Here is a 23,313-nt window from a genome sequence, read left to right on the forward strand (position 1 = left end):
CTCGTCTCCTACCTTCCAAACTTTACAGAAGCTCTCCTGCGAAACTTGCAGAACTAGCACTCCTGAAAGAAAGGATATTGCGGAGACATGGCTTAGCCACAGCCTGGGGGATGTTTCCAGAATGAGATTTTCACTCTGCAGCGGAGTGTGCGCTGATATGAAACTTCCTGGCAGATTAAAACTGTGTGCCCGACCGAGACTCGAACTCGGGACCTTTGCCTTTCGCGGGCAAGTGCTCTACCAACTGAGCTACCGAAGCACGACTCACGCCCGGTACTCACAGCTTTACTTCTGCCAGTACCTCGTCTCCTACCTTCCAAACTTTACAGAAGCTCTCCTGCGAAACTTGCAGAACTAGCACTCCTGAAAGAAAGGATATTGCGGAGACATGGCTTAGCCACAGCCTGGGGGATGTTTCCAGAATGAGATTTTCACTCTGCAGCGGAGTGTGCGCTGATATGAAACTTCCTGGCAGATTAAAACTGTGTGCCCGACCGAGACTCGAACTCGGGACCTTTGCCTTTCGCGGGCAAGTGCTCTACCAACTGAGCTACCGAAGCACGACTCACGCCCGGTACTCACAGCTTTACTTCTGCCAGTACCTCGTCTCCTACCTTCCAAACTTTACAGAAGCTCTCCTGCGAAACTTGCAGAACTAGCACTCCTGAAAGAAAGGATATTGCGGAGACATGGCTTAGCCACAGCCTGGGGGATGTTTCCAGAATGAGATTTTCACTCTGCAGCGGAGTGTGCGCTGATATGAAACTTCCTGGCAGATTAAAACTGTGTGCCCGACCGAGACTCGAACTCGGGACCTTTGCCTTTCGCGGGCAAGTGCTCTACCAACTGAGCTACCGAAGCACGACTCACGCCCGGTACTCACAGCTTTACTTCTGCCAGTACCTCGTCTCCTACCTTCCAAACTTTACAGAAGCTCTCCTGCGAAACTTGCAGAACTAGCACTCCTGAAAGAAAGGATATTGCGGAGACATGGCTTAGCCACAGCCTGGGGGATGTTTCCAGAATGAGATTTTCACTCTGCAGCGGAGTGTGCGCTGATATGAAACTTCCTGGCAGATTAAAACTGTGTGCCCGACCGAGACTCGAACTCGGGACCTTTGCCTTTCGCGGGCAAGTGCTCTACCAACTGAGCTACCGAAGCACGACTCACGCCCGGTACTCACAGCTTTACTTCTGCCAGTACCTCGTCTCCTACCTTCCAAACTTTACAGAAGCTCTCCTGCGAAACTTGCAGAACTAGCACTCCTGAAAGAAAGGATATTGCGGAGACATGGCTTAGCCACAGCCTGGGGGATGTTTCCAGAATGAGATTTTCACTCTGCAGCGGAGTGTGCGCTGATATGAAACTTCCTGGCAGATTACAACTGTGTGCCCGACCGAGACTCGAACTCGGGACCTTTGCCTTTCGCGGGCAAGTGCTCTACCAACTGAGCTACCGAAGCACGACTCACGCCCGGTACTCACAGCTTTACTTCTGCCAGTACCTCGTCTCCTACCTTCCAAACTTTACAGAAGCTCTCCTGCGAAACTTGCAGAACTAGCACTCCTGAAAGAAAGGATATTGCGGAGACATGGCTTAGCCACAGCCTGGGGGATGTTTCCAGAATGAGATTTTCACTCTGCAGCGGAGTGTGCGCTGATATGAAACTTCCTGGCAGATTAAAACTGTGTGCCCGACCGAGACTCGAACTCGGGACCTTTGCCTTTCGCGGGCAAGTGCTCTACCAACTGAGCTACCGAAGCACGACTCACGCCCGGTACTCACAGCTTTACTTCTGCCAGTACCTCGTCTCCTACCTTCCAAACTTTACAGAAGCTCTCCTGCGAAACTTGCAGAACTAGCACTCCTGAAAGAAAGGATATTGCGGAGACATGGCTTAGCCACAGCCTGGGGGATGTTTCCAGAATGAGATTTTCACTCTGCAGCGGAGTGTGCGCTGATATGAAACTTCCTGGCAGATTAAAACTGTGTGCCCGACCGAGACTCGAACTCGGGACCTTTGCCTTTCGCGGGCAAGTGCTCTACCAACTGAGCTACCGAAGCACGACTCACGCCCGGTACTCACAGCTTTACTTCTGCCAGTACCTCGTCTCCTACCTTCCAAACTTTACAGAAGCTCTCCTGCGAAACTTGCAGAACTAGCACTCCTGAAAGAAAGGATATTGCGGAGACATGGCTTAGCCACAGCCTGGGGGATGTTTCCAGAATGAGATTTTCACTCTGCAGCGGAGTGTGCGCTGATATGAAACTTCCTGGCAGATTAAAACTGTGTGCCCGACCGAGACTCGAACTCGGGACCTTTGCCTTTCGCGGGCAAGTGCTCTACCAACTGAGCTACCGAAGCACGACTCACGCCCGGTACTCACAGCTTTACTTCTGCCAGTACCTCGTCTCCTACCTTCCAAACTTTACAGAAGCTCTCCTGCGAAACTTGCAGAACTAGCACTCCTGAAAGAAAGGATATTGCGGAGACATGGCTTAGCCACAGCCTGGGGGATGTTTCCAGAATGAGATTTTCACTCTGCAGCGGAGTGTGCGCTGATATGAAACTTCCTGGCAGATTAAAACTGTGTGCCCGACCGAGACTCGAACTCGGGACCTTTGCCTTTCGCGGGCAAGTGCTCTACCAACTGAGCTACCGAAGCACGACTCACGCCCGGTACTCACAGCTTTACTTCTGCCAGTACCTCGTCTCCTACCTTCCAAACTTTACAGAAGCTCTCCTGCGAAACTTGCAGAACTAGCACTCCTGAAAGAAAGGATATTGCGGAGACATGGCTTAGCCACAGCCTGGGGGATGTTTCCAGAATGAGATTTTCACTCTGCAGCGGAGTGTGCGCTGATATGAAACTTCCTGGCAGATTAAAACTGTGTGCCCGACCGAGACTCGAACTCGGGACCTTTGCCTTTCGCGGGCAAGTGCTCTACCAACTGAGCTACCGAAGCACGACTCACGCCCGGTACTCACAGCTTTACTTCTGCCAGTACCTCGTCTCCTACCTTCCAAACTTTACAGAAGCTCTCCTGCGAAACTTGCAGAACTAGCACTCCTGAAAGAAAGGATATTGCGGAGACATGGCTTAGCCACAGCCTGGGGGATGTTTCCAGAATGAGATTTTCACTCTGCAGCGGAGTGTGCGCTGATATGAAACTTCCTGGCAGATTACAACTGTGTGCCCGACCGAGACTCGAACTCGGGACCTTTGCCTTTCGCGGGCAAGTGCTCTACCAACTGAGCTACCGAAGCACGACTCACGCCCGGTACTCACAGCTTTACTTCTGCCAGTACCTCGTCTCCTACCTTCCAAACTTTACAGAAGCTCTCCTGCGAAACTTGCAGAACTAGCACTCCTGAAAGAAAGGATATTGCGGAGACATGGCTTAGCCACAGCCTGGGGGATGTTTCCAGAATGAGATTTTCACTCTGCAGCGGAGTGTGCGCTGATATGAAACTTCCTGGCAGATTAAAACTGTGTGCCCGACCGAGACTCGAACTCGGGACCTTTGCCTTTCGCGGGCAAGTGCTCTACCAACTGAGCTACCGAAGCACGACTCACGCCCGGTACTCACAGCTTTACTTCTGCCAGTACCTCGTCTCCTACCTTCCAAACTTTACAGAAGCTCTCCTGCGAAACTTGCAGAACTAGCACTCCTGAAAGAAAGGATATTGCGGAGACATGGCTTAGCCACAGCCTGGGGGATGTTTCCAGAATGAGATTTTCACTCTGCAGCGGAGTGTGCGCTGATATGAAACTTCCTGGCAGATTACAACTGTGTGCCCGACCGAGACTCGAACTCGGGACCTTTGCCTTTCGCGGGCAAGTGCTCTACCAACTGAGCTACCGAAGCACGACTCACGCCCGGTACTCACAGCTTTACTTCTGCCAGTACCTCGTCTCCTACCTTCCAAACTTTACAGAAGCTCTCCTGCGAAACTTGCAGAACTAGCACTCCTGAAAGAAAGGATATTGCGGAGACATGGCTTAGCCACAGCCTGGGGGATGTTTCCAGAATGAGATTTTCACTCTGCAGCGGAGTGTGCGCTGATATGAAACTTCCTGGCAGATTAAAACTGTGTGCCCGACCGAGACTCGAACTCGGGACCTTTGCCTTTCGCGGGCAAGTGCTCTACCAACTGAGCTACCGAAGCACGACTCACGCCCGGTACTCACAGCTTTACTTCTGCCAGTACCTCGTCTCCTACCTTCCAAACTTTACAGAAGCTCTCCTGCGAAACTTGCAGAACTAGCACTCCTGAAAGAAAGGATATTGCGGAGACATGGCTTAGCCACAGCCTGGGGGATGTTTCCAGAATGAGATTTTCACTCTGCAGCGGAGTGTGCGCTGATATGAAACTTCCTGGCAGATTAAAACTGTGTGCCCGACCGAGACTCGAACTCGGGACCTTTGCCTTTCGCGGGCAAGTGCTCTACCAACTGAGCTACCGAAGCACGACTCACGCCCGGTACTCACAGCTTTACTTCTGCCAGTACCTCGTCTCCTACCTTTAAAACTTTACAGAAGCTCTCCTGCGAAACTTGCAGAACTAGCACTCCTGAAAGAAAGGATATTGCGGAGACATGGCTTAGCCACAGCCTGGGGGATGTTTCCAGAATGAGATTTTCACTCTGCAGCGGAGTGTGCGATGATATGAGACGAGGTACTGGCAGAAGTAAAGCTGTGAGTACCGGGCGTGAGTCGTGCTTCGGTAGCTCAGTTGGTAGAGCACTTGCCCGCGAAAGGCAAAGGTCCCGAGTTCGAGTCTCGGTCGGGCACACAGTTTTAATCTGCCAGGAAGTTTCATATCAGCGCACACTCCGCTGCAGAGTGAAAATCTCATTCTGGAAACATCCCCCAGGCTGTGGCTAAGCCATGTCTCCGCAATATCCTTTCTTTCAGGAGTGCTAGTTCTGCAAGTTTCGCAGGAGAGCTTCTGTAAAGTTTGGAAGGTAGGAGACGAGGTACTGGCAGAAGTAAAGCTGTGAGTACCGGGCGTGAGTCGTGCTTCGGTAGCTCAGTTGGTAGAGCACTTGCCCACGAAAGGCAAAGGTCCCGAGTTCGAGTCTCGGTTGGGCACACAGTTGTAATCTGCCAGGAAGTTTCATATCAGCGCACACTCCGCTGCAGAGTGAAAATCTCATTCTGGAAACATCCCCCAGGCTGTGGCTAAGCCATGTCTCCGCAATATCCTTTCTTTCAGGAGTGCTAGTTCTGCAAGTTTCGCAGGAGAGCTTCTGTAAAGTTTGGAAGGTAGGAGACGAGGTACTGGCAGAAGTAAAGCTGTGAGTACCGGGCGTGAGTCGTGCTTCGGTAGCTCAGTTGGTAGAGCACTTGCCCGCGAAAGGCAAAGGTCCCGAGTTCGAGTCTCGGTCGGGCACACAGTTTTAATCTGCCAGGAAGTTTCATATCAGCGCACACTCCGCTGCAGAGTGAAAATCTCATTCTGGAAAAGATTATTTCATTACAATAAAAAGTCTTTGGAAATCACTTATGCCCAACTGTGACAAAAGTAAGATAACAAACACTTTGCACCTCGAAATCGATTGCACCTATGTGCAGTCTTGTGACGTTTAAATAAATCGTCTTAACGGCACTAAATCGTGGTTTGTGAATCGTTTAGTGGCCGTACTCTGCCACATTTCACTGGTTGGAAAGCAAAAAGCTTACTTTCCTACTTTTAAATTTCACTGAAGGAAAGGAGGGACGAAATGTCTCCCACTGGAAGGTCATGTTGTTTTATTTAAATGATTACAAAATCAGGTAAAACGAACAGTCAGGTTGTCAGTATAAGCACATTACTGTTGTCAGTATGATGTTGCACTGCCCAGGGCCTGTGATGATAAAGGGCCCGTTAGGTCAGGCATATTGTATACAGAAGTGGAAGAGAGAGCACCACTAAATTCTAATCCGGATGAATTGCATACACACAGAAATTACTGTTACAGTGTACTTGTGGAGCCAAAGAGTGAATTGCGTATTTTCCGGTGAGAAAGAGCACTGGCAAACAGTCTTCGCTACGTTACATTACTTAAACTGGTGTCACTCAGAGCTAGAATTTATGGTCAGCGACTAAATGTAAGGTCAATGAGTCGGATGAGAGTTTTGCAACTGTGAAATACTTTCCTACATTATAGAAGCGAATATTACATTTGAACTAATATTGCGAAAATTTTGTACTTGAATAGCTTAGAATGAAAATCTTTCTGTTTATTGCAAAGGAAAACAATTGATTTTCTAAAACATTGTCTGTCATACACAACTTGAAACAGGTCATGTCGACCGAATCATATGGAATAACTGACAGCGACGTATATCGGAAGGCAGTAAGATCTCTTGCCTTTTGGTTTGGCAGTAGTCCACAGCCATTTCTAGGCGCAAGTAAATGAAGAAAGGCAGAGCGCTTTTTGTTATCAAGTAACGTCTTCATCAATTACTTTAGTTTTAATGTAATCTACGACTAATTACTGATGTTTGTTATTAACATGAAAAGGATTTCGTAGACAGGTAAAGAACATGTTCTTGGGAAACAACTTCTGTAGTGACCAAAAGGCATCAAATGATCTTCAAGCACATGAGTTCCAGCAGCGGTATGAAGAAAATGGTAGTAATAATGACGGTAATAATCGAAGTATCCGGTAACTTCAGACTTCCCAGTGGATTTTCTCGAACTAAGAAATTTGCTGAATTTGTGATAATTTCAAAACCTCTTCACAGCGAGCCTATGGTGCCTAGAAGAGTCTTTACATAATGCTGACATGAGAGTAACATAATTTCCGCTTCAGAAGCTTGCTTCTACTTAACCATTTAATAGACTCGCGTTTTTTCCACCGTGACTCATTTTGTAAGTTAAGCACATCATCTGTTACAGCACACTCCTGGGGCTGGGAAATGTGGCCACAATGGCCTGGCGGGACGAACTATCACAGGGGCAATGCGTGGGTTCAGGCGTTTACTTTTAAGAGGCAAAAACAGATTTACTTTACCCCTGGTAACGTCAACAGAAAGACGTTATAATCCAGAATCCGCATTAAACATCACGTTCCTTCATTACCAACTGGGCAGAGCCGGTTTACGTTGACAAATGACACAGCGGAAGTCATGGCAAACAGAAATACAGTCGCCAGTAAACTTACTTACATTAGAAAATTTTATTTGATTTGATGAACCGATAACCATTTAAAGGAACGGGGCTCTTACTTTACTGTACTTCATTCAACTAGAGACGTTGAAAAGTTTGGTGCTGGACTGTGATTCGAATTCGTATCTCCTCTTTCGAGGATCTGAATCTCTCGGAACATTATAGTTCAATCATTTCGTTCCTTTTCTCTTCTCTAGGTCTCCTCCAAACGTAAGTATGTGGGTCCGAATCCTGACCCAGTACAAAAATATTTATAATTTCATTTCAAGCCCTATCACGTGCACACCGACCTGTTAGTGAAAATTAACGTACATTTTTAATGTCTGTTCATGTGTTGCCAACAATCGCAATAGGTGTCGTTATTTCTCGTCAAACACGCACACATCTTACTATTGGCGAGTAAGCAACTGATACTTAAGCTATATTCGTGGATGCACGGTAGGTGTGCATCTCGATTGTCGCTTAGGAACAAAAGTTTGTATCCTTATTTTAGATTCAGACACCTGGCAGCTGGTGAGAAAACCCGATAAGAAACATTTGATTTTACTTCGTTAACAATCCGATTACGTGTTGGGTTCGTATCTCTATCACAGAACTTCACATCATGCATTTCATCTTTAAATGCATGCACACCTTGTTACTTCAGAATAGAGGCATATCAGACATCTTTCGTGGTTAATTAACAGGGACGAAAGGGTCTTGACAGAAGTCCCGGTTTATTGCAAAAATTGTCGTATTTTATTTTCAAGTTTAGATTTGGTTACTGGTATTGGCAAAAACATCGATAATTCATGACTCTTAATGGCTAGTCATCAATATATGATTAGATTACATTAAATTAATTCTTGTTTCATAGATCATGAATACGATATTTCGTAATGGAACGTGTCATTTTAATGAAAGATTTCTTTACATACCATGATTCAGTTTCTTTACAATTTTTTACTCTCTCTCTCTCTATCTCATCTTTTTGTTTTTTATCTCTCTCTCTCTCTCTCTGTCACAAACATACACACACACACAAACATTCTTTTTTTATTTTTATTTGGTTGTTGTGCTCGACTATCGGTGAGGCACAAAAACGTCTGTGAATGAATTTCTTAGTTTTGAGTTCACTTATCAAATAAATATAAAAACAACTATGACAGTTACTGATTTATGGTGCTTAGTTTGCAGTCAGTTCCGAGTATTATTAGTAACTACGCTACAGTCCCTGAACCTAGTTACAGAAATGCGAATCAGACGCATTACGTATTCCAAGCCGTTGCAGCCACGACTTGGAGACACCCGCTATGGTCACCACCCAGCCCGCTGTAACATCACATCAGTTCGTATTCTTCCTGCTGGTATTGTAACTGAGATTGGCAACAAGGCAATGTACGTATGTTTGGCAACTCTGTGATCGACGAGTTACTTCCTGGTGTGCACGGAATTAAGCCTCAAAGTTCACTTGATTTTACCTGTCATTTCCATTGAATAATCTGTGTTATTATGGCTTGAGGTGTAACAAAAGACTGTAAATATACGGTTTTCAGTGGAAATCGCAACTAATCTCGTCTTTTAAATAGCGGTTTACGAGTTATAGCCACTATTGGTGTCGTAGGAGGAAGCTAAGACGCATACTTCTTCGCCAGATCTGTGGTAACGTGCTGACCTGTGAAAAAGCGTTGTTATGATTCGCAGCTCCAGTCTCACTGAGTGTAGCGTTTTTATACCTTCTGTGAAACAGCTACAAGCAATCAGATCAAACATCAATAAGGAAATCCCAAGAAAATATTTTCGGCTCATAGCGCAATGGTGAAAAACTCACAATGCTGCACAACTGGTAACGCCTCTTTCCACTGCTGACAAGCAAATTTTGGGTTTTTTCGAATAGATAACTTTATTTATGAAATGCCACATTTGCATACCTCTAGAGTATGACACAGCGTATCAATTAAACACAGACCCAATCAAAATCTCAGTGAGTAGTATTTTACCAATTCGTGTCGACAGAGGCACGCTTGTGTACAGATACTCAGTTTTATTAAAACAAACTTTCATCGTAAGGTTATTGTGGGTGGTTTTATTACATTTCTCATAATACAGCTCACAATTTTCGTAAGGTTTCCTTTAGTGTTGTTAAAACAATAGTAAACATGAGAGAGAAATTAATCATCAGCGATATATGCGAATTCTCTGATATTACCTGTAACAGTCTGAAAATGCACAAGCAGTTTATTGATTACATGCATGTAGAAAACTTGTTCTGAGTTAAAGCTCTCAAACAAGGTTTGAAGAAGAATAAAATGCCGCTACCAGACGACAGCTAATGTAGAAAATACTTTTACGACGTATTTTGGCACTATGCGCTCTACCCATACATAATACAAAAGTTTCGAGATGCATCTACTGACTGGCTGTCTGTTAAACCTGAAATGTAAAAAAATGTCGCAGAAGTTAGCCCTTTTTCCACATAGATTATTTTGGGTTGAGAAGTGAAAGGAATTATGTTGAAAGTTCCATTAGATTGATAACTTTAGCAGACAGCAGAATTGCGTTTTAAAAAATATAGCAGTGAATGTACTCGAACTCGCGACATCTTACCTACCGTGCGCAATACTTACCATTACGCTACTAGCTGACATGTCGCTATAACAGCTCCAGAAGTCAACAATTCCTCCAGAACTTCGGCATCCCACAGCGCCGTGGGATAATGCATATGGCCCGGTCAACACTTATGAGAGACAAACAGTTATACCTTTCCTTTTGCACTGCACGACGTTTTCAACAAACAGATAGCGCAATACAGTGGAAAGTAACACTTCCTATTTAAAATTCTCCATCATATACTGTTGACAGTTCTGTGTTGGTGCCAGTAACGTGATTTTATTTTGGTGTTTACGAAATAAATTTGAAAGTATGCACTGGGTAGCCGAGGTTGCTAGTTCATGGTGATTCGTTCAACCAAGTAAAATAATTTACTGAACATGCTGCGAATTGATACAGGGAGCCTGTGTGTCAGATTTCTCAGCCAGTGTGGCACAACGGCGCTATGATAGAAAAATGAGTCACTGTAAAGAGAATTAGGTGGACCATATATCTATGGTCTGTGTTCGGTTCCAACTTCGGTCAGTGATTTTAGATAGGGAGAGACAGATTCCATTCTCTTCTTGCTATACCAAGTGAAGAAGATATAATGGCATTGTGGTCTGAAATTCACATTAAAAATGATATTCCTTCTCTACCAAGTAGATGTTAGGTTGAGACACAATAATGTCTGGAGTGGCGACATGTAGAAACTCTATCGCCAATAACCTTTCGTATACAAGTTATTTATTTCTAGTGACGAAATAAACGCTATGTAGGATCACAGAACACTTATTCCATCTTTTATCTGAGCTTCTGTATGTCGATAAAATTGGTTCTGAACTTGGAATGCAACTCAGACCACCCTTAACGTGGAATTTGATCCCTTTGTGACAGTACAGCTCGGCTACAATTTGTTGTTTGTTCAAAACTGCAGATTCCTCAACATCTCCACATACTGCGCGTGAATCGGTTCGATTCCTGGCCAGGCACTAAAGATTTCATTATGTATTATCAAGATCTAGCATGAGAACACCTATCTGCTGGTGGATAATAATTTCGATTTTTAATGTATTTTTATTGGTTGTCAACATTAACGATATTTGACGTTTTTGACTCCCAGTGATACACAGAAATATTTGCGTGATCACTGTAAGTTCAAGACGTTATTCCGAGCTGCTGGTGGAGAAAAATTCGGTATCTGACGTCTTTTTGTGTGTAGTCAACAACGATATGTGTTGGGCTCTATTCCCAGTCAGCACTGAACACTTCGTCATATATTTTCTACTTCAAACATGCTCATATGTCGCTGCTGGTGCAACAAACCCATACTTAACGTTCGTTTTCTCTAGAATAAAACAGCGATAGGTGCTGGGTTGGACTCCTGGGAAGGAAAAAATTAATGTTTCGTCTCGTCATTTCAGTTAAAACATCTGGCTACTGCCGAGGAAATGCGATATGTCACAGTTGATTGTGCTTCGATATCTATCTTATTAGGTTATGGGTTCGAAGCCCTGTCCAACACAAAGTTTTACCTCACGGCATTTCAAGTAAGTTACTTGTTAAGAAGCAATATTTAATATCTCTCGTAGTTCGTTAACAGGGACAATAGGTGCTGGGTAGGAATTCGCGTCCGTTAGAACTGTTTGCGTTATGTAATTTAAAGTTGATATTTGCTAATTGATACTGTCTAAAATCGATTTACATCACTCTCCGTATGCCTAATCAGGAATGACTGTCTGTTTCCGTCAGTCACGAAATCTTTGCTTAGTCTGCATGACCTGGGTTTGAATCCATATGCAGAACGAGACTGTTCGTCGTGCCATTTGTAGTTCATACATATTCTCAACTAGCTGCTCGTGAATAACTTAAATTTTTTATGTCATTTTGTGTTAAACAGTAAGTACGGTATGTTACTTTGAAGAGTAAATCATGAATACGAGAACTTACTATGTGCATTACCCATCTGACGTAACAGTGAGAGTGGTAACATTTCAGGTATGCCATTTACGGTAATTAATGTGAGGTTACAAGCCTTAAGGACAGTCTTATCTGGGATAAGGTGTTCCCTGATATTTGTAGTATCTTAGTATTAATTTACATCTTGAGTTACTGTGATGCAAAGTAGTGTTTTCTAGTGGTGACTTGTTGGAACCATTTTCAATAGTCAAACGACTGTACCAAGGAGCGATTAGAGGACCTGCTAGACAGCTGCGTTATGTGGGTTGCATGCAAATCAGGCAAAATGCAATTCTGGTCGTTCGGACACTTTTGAGCATGACTGTACATATCGAAAACACTAATAAGAAGAATGAATAGTATGGTAGAACGTCTGTTAAGACATCAGGGAATAACGTCCATGGTACTAGAGGGAGTTGTAGAGGCTAGACATTGTAAATACAGGAAGACAGACATTGGAATAGATCGAACAAATAATTGTGGACGTGGGCTGCAAGTGTTACTCTAAGACGAAGAGGCTGGCACAAGGGAGGAATTCTTGGCGGGCCGCATCAAACTAGTTAGAAGACTGATGACAAAAATAAATAAATACATAAATAAATAAAATTAAATTTAAGAAAACCTGAGTACACTTGCGTCAGGATACGACAGGTCTGACGACGGCTGTGCAGAGACGTGTCCCCTGCCTAAGCCCGAAGTGCAAGTGCCAGTTAGGGGTCAAGCCGCATGGAGGCATGACACGTTTGGCTGAGAGGCCCCAAGTGGAAGATTCAGCCTCCAAATCAGAAAAGTTCTTCACTATACTTCATGAAGTCAAAGATATCTGTGTTAAGTGTATGTTATACGTGAAAATGCTTGTAATAAGCGTGAATATAGCGTGGTGTCTTTTTTGCAGTGTAGGATTATAAGAGAAGTGGTAGCACCAAGGGGCCGTTGAACTTAATGTCCCCATCCGACGAACGGTTCACCATGTCCTCACTGCATAAGACCTGCGGAGAGGTTTGAAATTTAATCAAGGACATTATCGCTAAGTCTGACTATCAGGAACTATGCGCCACCACCCCTCCTATCCTTCTTTACCATGTTTTCTCACCGCCCGGGGTAGTCACGCGGTCTAGGGCGGCTTGTTAGCCCCCCCCCCCTCACCCCCCGGTCGGAGGCTCGAGTCCGACATCGGGCATGGGTGTGTGTGTCGTCCTTAGCGTAAATTAGGTTAAGTTAGACTAAGTAGTGTGTAAGCTTAGGGGCCGATGACCTCAGCAATTTGGTCCCATAAGACCTTACCACAAATTTCACTGTCATGTATTGGGCTCACAACTCTGAGCAACGCTACAGCCGAAACGAGTTTCGTGGACTCTTCTTACAGGATCTAGTATCGTTTCAAAATCGTATAAGTAGTCCAAGGCATTTCCATTTTGACAAACTGTAAATTGGTCGCTGATGGGGTTCCGTCTGTTTGGATACAAGCATTTCATTTGTGCAGCAACATCAAAAAAATGGTTCAAATGGCTCTGAGCACTATGGGACTTAACTTCTGAGGTCATCAGTCCCCTAAAACTTAGAAATACTTAAACCTAACAAACCTAAGGACATCACACACATCCATGCCCGAGGCAGGATTCGAACCTGTGACCGTAGCGGTCGCGCGGGCAGCAACATCATACTGTTGTTTGTCTCTCATGTCCTTTCACTTCAGCTTGACACGAGATCTTTCATTACTTGCGTGGAAGATGTGTACTGCATAAACAAGGGTATCAATATGCAACAGGAGTGAAGCTACTCGTGGGGATTCATAGAAATCGCATATGAAAACAGCAGATTCCTGTTACGCCACTTTTAGATATGACACTGAAATCAAAGTCGATTTAATTTGTGATGCCCCCTTTAGATTAGCCTCATCCGACTGTCACCTCGTGGTAGAATTTCGAGTCACCGATCCTGAATTCTGATTCACGAATTTGCTGGACACCTGTTGAGATAGTATGAGTAAGGGAGAAGCAAGACGTCTGAACTATACATATTATAAATTAAAGACCTCCACCGCGCTTTCTGTCTGTATCGTCAGGCTAATGTGAGACAAGACTTTGGGATTTTGCAGCGGCTTTAACTACTAGATAGACATTCACGAGGAAGGCGTCTGTATATAATCTGTAACGACTAAGTAACGATGAGTCTTTAATATGTATATTGGTATGTGTTATATATTTAATTAGCGTTTGGAGCTACATCCCTTGGGAATGATGTGAGGTGGATACAGAGGAACAGTGAACAACCGGTACAACTCCAGAGAACAGCCAAGCTTGCCTGATGACCGACTGTAAAGCGAGTACAAGCAAACTGAAATCTCACGGGGACGAATCATGGGCACAGAATGTTTTGGTATATCTTTCAACTTGGCATTTACCTCCGAAAGATGTGCGGATTCGCCAGAAACGATACGTTATTGGGACTGAAGGAAAACTTCGAAACAATTGAGAGGCGGGCTACTAGATTTGTTACTGCCAGGTTAGTTCAAATGGCTCTAACCACTATGGGACTTAACGTCGTCATCAATCCCCTAGACTTAGAACTACTTAAACCTAACAAATCTAAGGACATCACACACATCCATGTTCGAGGCAGGATTCGAACCTGCGAACGTAGCATCAGTGCGTTTCCGGACTGAAGCGCCTAGAACCGCTCGGCCACAGTGGCCGGCGCACGTCATTCGGATTTCAGCTTAAACTGTAGGTTTTCTTTCCGTAGTAGAATAACTGGCATAGGTTATGGGCACGCAAATCGCTGTAGTTATTATTACCATAGTCTACGCCTCAGTATATATCTTCTTCTTGTGAACATATTATACATTTTGGTCCCCCAACTGCGATTTTCTGCATGTGCGTGAAAACTAATCACTTGAACTAATATAGCGATATCGATACGGTCCATACTAATAGACTGATTCACGACTGAGGTTTATGTATATACTCTATAAAATGTGGTGAGAATTGATTGAACTACGTTTATTTCAAGTTCCCGCCGCGTCTACATGTAAAGAATAATCTCAGGAACTAATGTACGGATACTGATGCGGTTTTCAGTAACAGACTGTTTCACGAGGAAGGTTTGTGAGTGTGTACGTCAAGCAATTCATCCGGTCATTGACACTTAGTGCTACCCGTGCTAAGAGGGGGTGGGACGCTAGCAGCACAAACTTCAGCTGGGCTGTAGCTTTTGACATACATCCAAACACCAGCTATGTTACGTTTTCTTTTATCGCACCAGCACAAACTCAGAACTTCACTTATAAAACTACAATATTTACAGTAACTGTTACGTCCCATTAACTAATCAATGTGGGGTGCAAGAGTGAAAATGTTGGAGTATTAGCTTTTAAAATGAGTCTTCCGGGAATTGTAAATAGCACCCAAGACATTACATAAGAACTTTATACCTGTGCTTTTGGGGACGTGGTACGTACACAGAAGACAGGTGATAGTCAACTTTAAACACCTGAGTGTCGCTCGTAGTTACACTCGAGCAAGAACTCGTCTGTAATGCGAGTCACACAGCAACACTTGCCGTATCAGACGTCATGTCTCATGAGGTGGCGTCATTTTAGTTGCGTGTGTACCCGTGACATTCTGTGCGCGTCACAAGTGGAGCTGTAACACGCAGCCGCAATAAATGACGGCAGGCGGCCGGTGAGTGGAGGTCGGCATTGTTATTCGAGGCCGCGCGCGGTTGAGCTTAGCGGGCTGCGTTACGCTAGGAACCCGGGCCGCTCATTCCCCCGTGACCACGCAGCCGGCGCCACGCCGAGGGCTGCGTCCCGGCGCCGACCATTGGAATGGAAATACAGAGCAGGGAACCACCGTTGCATAGGTAACAATGCGCCGCTGCAACAGAAAGCCGCCGGTGCCGGGCGTGCCGCACTTGAGGCGTTTTACGGCGGAAGTGTTTTTGTAATAAGCGGAACCGCAGCGACGCGACTTCATCAGGCGCGGGACGCCGCCGTGAATATTTCATGGAAATCGGCGGCCTCCGCACGTGAGGCAGCCATTACTGCCGGCTCCGACACCCCCGCCCACAGGTGGCGCAACGACAGCGCGTGCCTCCGCCGTAAAGGGCCGCGTCTGGCAATTGCTGCTACGGTACAACTTCTATTTCGGCGGCGCGCAACGGCACCGTTGTGCTGCGTGCACCACCGGATTTGCTTCACAACCCGAACCCATAAATGCCGTTTCGTTTTACTGATCTTCTCGTTGAACAGAATATCAGGTCAAACCGTGGCCTTTCCAAAACTGCCAGCTTTAAGAGTCCACAGAGGATCGTTGAACAGAATATCAGATCAAGCCGTGGCCTTTCCGAAACTTCCAGCTTTGAGAGTCCACAGAGGATGAGAGACAAATATATTGCTAATAGCAAACTTTTTTGTAAATCTTACTCAGGGGACGGGGTGTTGTTTCCACAGGTTAGAGAACATACCACCTACATCTTCATGCACCAGGCATGGATACAGGGTCATGTTCTGTTAGGAGTCACATTCTCTTTGTGATTTAGGAGATTTTCCGAATATTTCATGTTTTGCGTCTCTGTATGGAGGTTGGAGGACGAGAGTGGCGCTTAAATCGCCTCCAGAGTTTTCCTGCTGCTGGTCACTATGTAGTTATTATTACCGTAGTTTACCCATGTCAACAATGTCTGTCTCTCTCCACCAATGTGCCCCTTCCTTCCTTACAAATATAAATTATTATGCTAAGTTATAACATACCACAGATGGCTTCAAATGGCTCTAAGCACTATGGGACTTAACTGCTGTGGTCATCACTCCCCTAGAACTTAGAACTACTTAAACCTAACTAATCTAAGGACATCACACACATCCATGCCCAAGGCAGGATTCGAACCTGCGACCATAGCGGTCGCGCGGTTCCAGACCGTAGCGCCTAACTTCTCGGCCACTCCGGCCGGCTTGCCACAGATGCCTTGGACTTAATTATAGTACAAAAAAAGGATACAATTTTTAATGTAGTGATTTACTTCCATCAGTGCTTAGTACATCAGCATAGCATAATTTCAAAGAAATCGAAATTCAGATAAATACATCATTTGAAATGTATTCGCTACAAAATGTGACAGATTATGGTTGCGATTGATTTAAGAAGTATAATAGCAACTATAACAGCAGCTCTCATAACTTTGGGAACGCCATAAGTTATATGGTATAAAACCAATGTTTGTACTCAGCTTTATTAGCACAGTCTGTGACCAAAAGCACCTGGATACCGGTTAGTCCAGCCTTCCCGTTTATGACGGCCTTACCTCTGACGGAGACACCTTCAATCAGGTGTCTGAACGTCAATAGAGAAATTGCATTAACATTTGTCTTTGTGTCCTCCCTCTCTGGAGACTCTTGGTGTCTTCACGCATATAGGATGGAGGGATTTGTGTAGGGGCGGGAGCTCGGCTTGTGGGACTTGGGTGAAGGGTAACTTACCGATACTATGTCTGCTCCCTATAAGTAACACCCTCGTCTCTGCGTCTTTCTGTTACCCCATCACTTTTGACTGACTGAACGACGGATATTCCAATCGCTGACCAGTGAAAATTTTTCTTAGAAGACGCTGGCTACCTGCCATTTCATTTCAGGCAGTTAACCAGTAGAAAGATACCTAACACTTCTCATCTCGGAAAGTCGTGTTTTCTGCCGGCAATCTGCGTCGTACTTGCACGATATTTCGAACACGTAAGTTGCAGTCTTTATCGGGCGAAGTGAGTCCAATATTTATGCATGTGTGGGGCTAGACTTTTCGTAATCAGTTCACGCCGTGCCTGGCGCTCCGTCCGAGGAACACACCGGTCAACAGCAGCAACCTTAGTATTTTCTAGCCGCAACTATTCCGGCTGCTGTGCGAGTACTTTTTGGCTGCATTATTGACTCACAAAAGCCAAAAAATACATGCACAGCAATCAGAGCAGCAACAGCCAGAAGATACTACGGTTGTTGCTACTGACCACAGCTTATCTCAAACTTAGCGTCAAGAGCTGGAGGGACCGATGACGGAGCTCGTAGGAATAAATACTGGATCCGTCCCGCATTGAATTTAACTTCAGGGAGCACCTGATGAATATTGCGAGTTACGTGACTGAAATATCGTACAAGTACGACGCGAATGACAGGCAGCAAACCCGATTTTCCAAGATAAGTGTTAGGTAGCTTTTACTGGTTAATTGCCAGAAATCAAAGATTAGGATGCCACCGTCTTCCAAGGCAAATTTTCACTGGTCGGCGCTTGGAATCTCCATCGTTCAGCCAGTCAAATGTGACTGGGTGGCAGAAAGACGCTTGTAGGGAGCAGACAGTAGTACCGGTAAGTTACCGTTTATAAAGTCCCACCAGCCCAGTGCCCCTACAGCCTGGCTTCTCATCAGCCAGGCTCCCTTTCGAGCAAACGTCATGACCAGGGGACAGGCCTTTTCTGACTGATACGAATTTAGACGAAGGCGCGAGTTGTTCGTAAGAAACCGATGACTATTCTGCAGCCATTTCAGCCTCCACGTGCAGATTCACATGATGGGGTCGAATCACAATAGCTAGATGAATTAAAGAGACATTCGAGTGATTATTACCAAGGTTAACTAGTATCAACCTTCCTTCAGAAGACTTGCACGCTGATTATGGATCAATGTGCTTTAAACTTGGGCGATTGCTTTCTGTCTTAAAACACTACATTTCGGTGACCACAGTATAACTACCGTGAATATAATAATTCAATCCTCACACATGTTCATTTGAAGCATATTTCAGCTCTTCTGTTCAGGCTTGCCAAGGCGTTAACTTTTAATTTTCAACGCTTGTCAATCCATTTGTCATGTATTTTAATGTAACAAACTGAGTTAACTGTGATTCTTGTTTAATTTCGTTGATAAGGATTCCTCGATCATTATTTTTTAGGGTAACGATTTAACCATGTCATACAAAACAGGGCCTCTTTGCATGTATCTAATTAACACAACAAGCATGGAGATCCACTGACCATTTACCGTTCCTTTAAACCCATCACAGTAATATAGTACATGGGAATTCGGAGAGAATTTGCCATTCTAACCCATGCCAAAGGGGTTCCATTAGCTTCATATCGGAACTGTAGCTAATGACTCACAGTTGCAGCTTCATGACAGGATGTACGTATTTTTTATGTTGATAGGATCAATTATCGCCTCAGAACAGTTCCTATATTGTACACATTACACAATGCTGTAAAATGTGTTCATATCTTTTAGCATCTGTTTTTTTCTTGAGCGAAATAACCGGACTGCTCCCTAACCACGATAAACATCCCCATGCCGTAACACCATCTTCTCCTCCCTCACTGCCGGCACGACACATGATGGCACTGTCACAGGAAATAGCGTGATGCAATATCCCAAATATTTCGTTTCCAGTCGTCCACGGTCAAGTGGCGTCGTTTTTTAGACTACCTGAAGTGTCGAATACAAAAGCGTATGGCTGATGAAGACATCCTCGGTCGTTGTACCTCATTATTGTTGACTACCTACACACACTGTTCTAGCCGAACTGCTGCTTTTGCAGCTCTAGAGTGATAGCTTACGCTGATTTCATGCGATCTTTTTATAACCACTCTTCGCAATGCTTGATGGTACTTGTCCGTAAATAAGATATCCCTAGTCTTGATTTATCTGTGGTGGTTTCTTCGGGTATCCACAGTCATCAACAACCGACTTGGGCAGCAAGGCTGTCTCTGATGGATTTACGAACTTCCAGCATTCTGGAGTAGCTGTGGGTCAGCAACTTCTGTTAACAAGAACACTGAAAAACCAGTCCAAATTGCAAAATTCCAAATTGCAAAATCTACTTCTTTTTATTCACTCGATGACTAGTTTTGGGCCGGGACCCATTTTCAAATCGTTGTAACATAATCAAAAATGGTATTTCCGAAGATGTGAAAACCATGTCAAAAATGTGCAACGAATAGTAAAAAAAAATTTGCAGCTTTGGATTGGCTTTTTGGTGTTCTCATGGATTTGTTACTCAGATGATTTTCAATGACTAGTTCACATTAGAAGTCACTGCGTTGTCTCGATCCACCCACTCTGCTGACGATGCGATACGCCCCACCTCCTGTTATACTGGCGGGTCCACTTCTTGTGACATCATTACGTTAGCTTGTTCCGATATATTTAATCAGATATGTATTTCACTTATCACTACGATTTTAAGTAGAGGTCTGTAGACTGTGGATATGCCAGCGGCTAAATGGGGAGAATTCTGTTTGTCTTGCTTGTTTTCTTGCGAGCTATCTCTCAGGCAAGCAACTAAAAGTGGAGTTCCTTGCCATACTCAAGACCATTACTTTTCATCCAAAATTATTCGGTAGGCGATTGTGTAAATGATGCGAGTATTGTTACTTTCAGTCGTTCCTGCCTAAGTTCGGGAAAGTCAGTTTTTCTGTTAGTTTTATTTCTTAGCTCATGGTCTTTCGTTTCAGTTTTGCTTACTCAGCTTACCGTGGTTCGCCGGCGCTACTCTGTGGACTCGCGAACCGTGCCGATTTCTTTTGTTGATAGTAGACACGGTCAGTCTTTGTGCGACTTTTCCTAACTGCAATGATCTCTACAGGTGGTCAGACCGCAAGCCTATCCATGTGAGCAACAGCTGTCGTAAGCAACTGAAAATTATCCTGTATTACATACAGATCGTAATCTTTACAGGTTTTCGGCATTTTTAATTATGAGGTTTCATGCCAATGTATTCTCCATTATCTTTGGAACTGCTTGATAAGTTTGGAAATTAATATACGCATTTCACTTTAAACCCCATAAGTAAACTGTGTTTTGTGTGGGTAGGGGGGGGGAGGGGGGAGGAGTTTGAGCGGTCATCATCCCCATAGCCCCCTCCCTTGGAGCCGCGCTAGGACTACTTTACATGCTACATGAAAACGGTGCTGTCCTACAGGTACAGCTCTTACAAAATAACGTGACCCACGCACAGAAACATATTATCGTCCCCAGTGTTGCGCAGGGTCAATCGTTTGTTCAGAAGGGGCAGGTGTCTCAGTTGATTGTCGCCTACTGACCTAATCACTTCGATGTTCTTGCCCGTTCTTGTTTAGTACGCGCTGTGGCACTACAGTCTTCTCGTAACGCAGGCGCGCTACCAACTCTTCATAATCAGGCGTGTAAGAGTGTGTACAATTTCGTTGAAATTTTGTTGGAAAAGCTAAATGAGGAAACTAAAATAACATTAAAAACTGTGCTTGGGAAGGTTGCACGAAGAACTAGTTGATTCAAACCGCATACCAAAGAGAATAAAAGTAGAGGGGGAAAACATTTTTGAAAGTTCTTCCTGAGTCTTCTCTAATTCAGTAAAGATGCCGAAAAGTAAGAGCAAAGTGCACATCTACGTAATATTGAAGAACCGGTAATTGTGGAACTGACATAATTTCCACGTGAGACGTGTTCTAATGTTACATTCTCAGTACTGTAGTATGCAACGTTACCCACTGTGCATCATTTTTAGACCTTTTCTGTTTTATATGATCTATTTTGGCAGATTTTGGTTGGACCTTAACATCTCCGCCAACACCCGGTATCGCTAGTGGCACCGAGGTGCTGCACATAGCAGTTGACAATTGCCACCTGATGAGTACGTGGCGTATCACGTGGTCCGAGCCGCTCACAGCGACAGGGCCACACAACCAGCCGTGATTTTAGTCTATCACAACCTTTTGCATGAGCTACTGTCACTGACACGATTCTGCCTATTAGATTGTGAACCTGCATCGTACCTGGACTTATTCTTGTTATCAGCTTTCATTCAGCGTTCTGCTCCTAGTAAAACTGACTTTCTTTATGGAATATATGTCCAAGTCGGAAGCCAAATGCAAAAGGACTTATTTTGATTTAGATTGATCCTCTGTTTATGTGTCTGTTCTTTTTCTGAACTGTAGTGAGGATCCAGCGACAATGATTCTCAATAACTGTCGGATATGTGACATGACCTATACTGAAAATAAATCTGTAAAATTTTCGTCTCTGTCTTTTTCAACATGCTTATTCAAAAGTACCATACAAAATTTCATGGGGGTGTAGCCGGTAATTTGAGTACAGCTTGAGGCACTATACAAGCTTTATTTCATGAAAATCAGATCACTGAAAAAGTCGTGATTTAAGATTTTATCTAAAGCCATCGTACTTCTCTGTTTCTCAATTCGAATACGTTGATCGCTTTCACGGGGTTTCCACGAGTAGCTTGAGCATAGATTGGGGTACCATGTAGGCTCTACTTCATCCAAACCGGATGACTGAAAAAGAAAGGAAAGAGATATCGTGTTTTAAAATTTAATCAACAGCTGTCGTACTTGTCTTTTTCTCTTTCAGAATCAGTTAATCTCTTTTGTGGGTTTTCAAAGGTAATAGAGCATAACTTGTGGCACTTTCTAGTATTCATTACATGAAAATCGGATAAGGAAAATTTATACCGTTGCTAAAACATTTTTTCATACTAATATCATAAATGCGAAAGTAACTTGTCTGTTACGTTTTCTTGACTAACCCGCTGAAGCATTTCTATGAAACTGGGTGTTGATAGAACTTGAACTACGGAGACAGCTTGAACCCTGAGGAAGATATAGGCTACTTTAGAATGCGTGTAGTATTACTTATTGGACTGAAAAATATTGCACGATTTAGGTACAAATATTTACTTTTTGACTTTTGATGTTCATCATATTTGTGAAAATGCGTTTTTTGCTTCATATGTGCTACGGGATACTATTTGAAGTAATGAATACAATGCTTACACAATCTTCATTCTGCTTAATTCATATTTTCACACTATTTCTTGCTTAAGTACACGTTGTATAATGTATAGCTACTTCAGCAGCACAATACATACGTGTTTCCTCCTGCCCACGTCCTTCTTTATGCCCTGCTTGGCAGCGACAGTGTGCATGCCAAAACATCATGCGTTGACGCAGCTTCAGAGGTGGGACAGTGGGGTGCGCATCACGAGCTAAGCTTTCCCGAACGTAACAGGTAGACACATGAGGGCAGCTGATGCTATTGAACGTACATTTGCTTACTAACATAACAAAACTACTGATACGGGAGCACATCTGTAGGTAACAGCTAGTCTCTTAATATAACCTTTGCCTATTCGTTAACTGCAGCTTACAAATTAAGCGAGGTATGCGTTTATGTGTTCTACAATCCAACTGCGCTTCTCCTACCATTCTGTGTCCATTCATAACGGAGCACTCACAATCCCCACACCGCCTGTGCGCGTCTGGGCCAAGTCATTTTGTGCACAGTCTATGACCAACGAGTTAGACATTTTTTCTCTGTTTGGAGGAACCAAGTGAAGGTCATGAGCAACCCAGCGCTGCTGGTCTCTTTGATTGGAAATCGAACCTCCGATCCGTGCGTGCCTCTGTCGTTCGCCTGCTGAGGCTCCTGTCTAGAGGCACTCGGCGGCAATTTAATTAGCGCGTACGCCACGCAGGGGACTGCAGTAGGCAGCCAGGAGACGTGGGAAGGGCTCATTAACATTTCATCGCTGACGACTGGGGAACGCAAGTGGTTGGGTGCAGGCCGCTGCCGTGGCTGCACGCAGCCCCTGGAG

General features: G+C 44.4%; 1 protein-coding gene across 1 annotated transcript in view; it reads left to right on the forward strand.

Annotated features, from left to right (window-relative positions):
* Nucleotides 1-21,398, forward strand: part of LOC126193318 (neuroligin-4, X-linked-like) — a 47,979-nt gene extending 26,581 nt beyond the window's left edge. Inside the window, exon 3 of the mRNA XM_049932680.1 lies at nucleotides 21,244-21,398. Coding sequence (XP_049788637.1) covers nucleotides 21,244-21,398 — 155 coding nt within the window. The remainder of the gene's footprint in view (nucleotides 1-21,243) is intronic.
* The last annotated feature ends 1,915 nt before the right edge of the window (nucleotides 21,399-23,313 follow it).

The sequence above is a fragment of the Schistocerca nitens genome, chromosome 1 (assembly GCF_023898315.1).
Source record: "Schistocerca nitens isolate TAMUIC-IGC-003100 chromosome 1, iqSchNite1.1, whole genome shotgun sequence".
Classification (NCBI taxonomy): Eukaryota; Metazoa; Arthropoda; class Insecta; order Orthoptera; family Acrididae; genus Schistocerca; species Schistocerca nitens.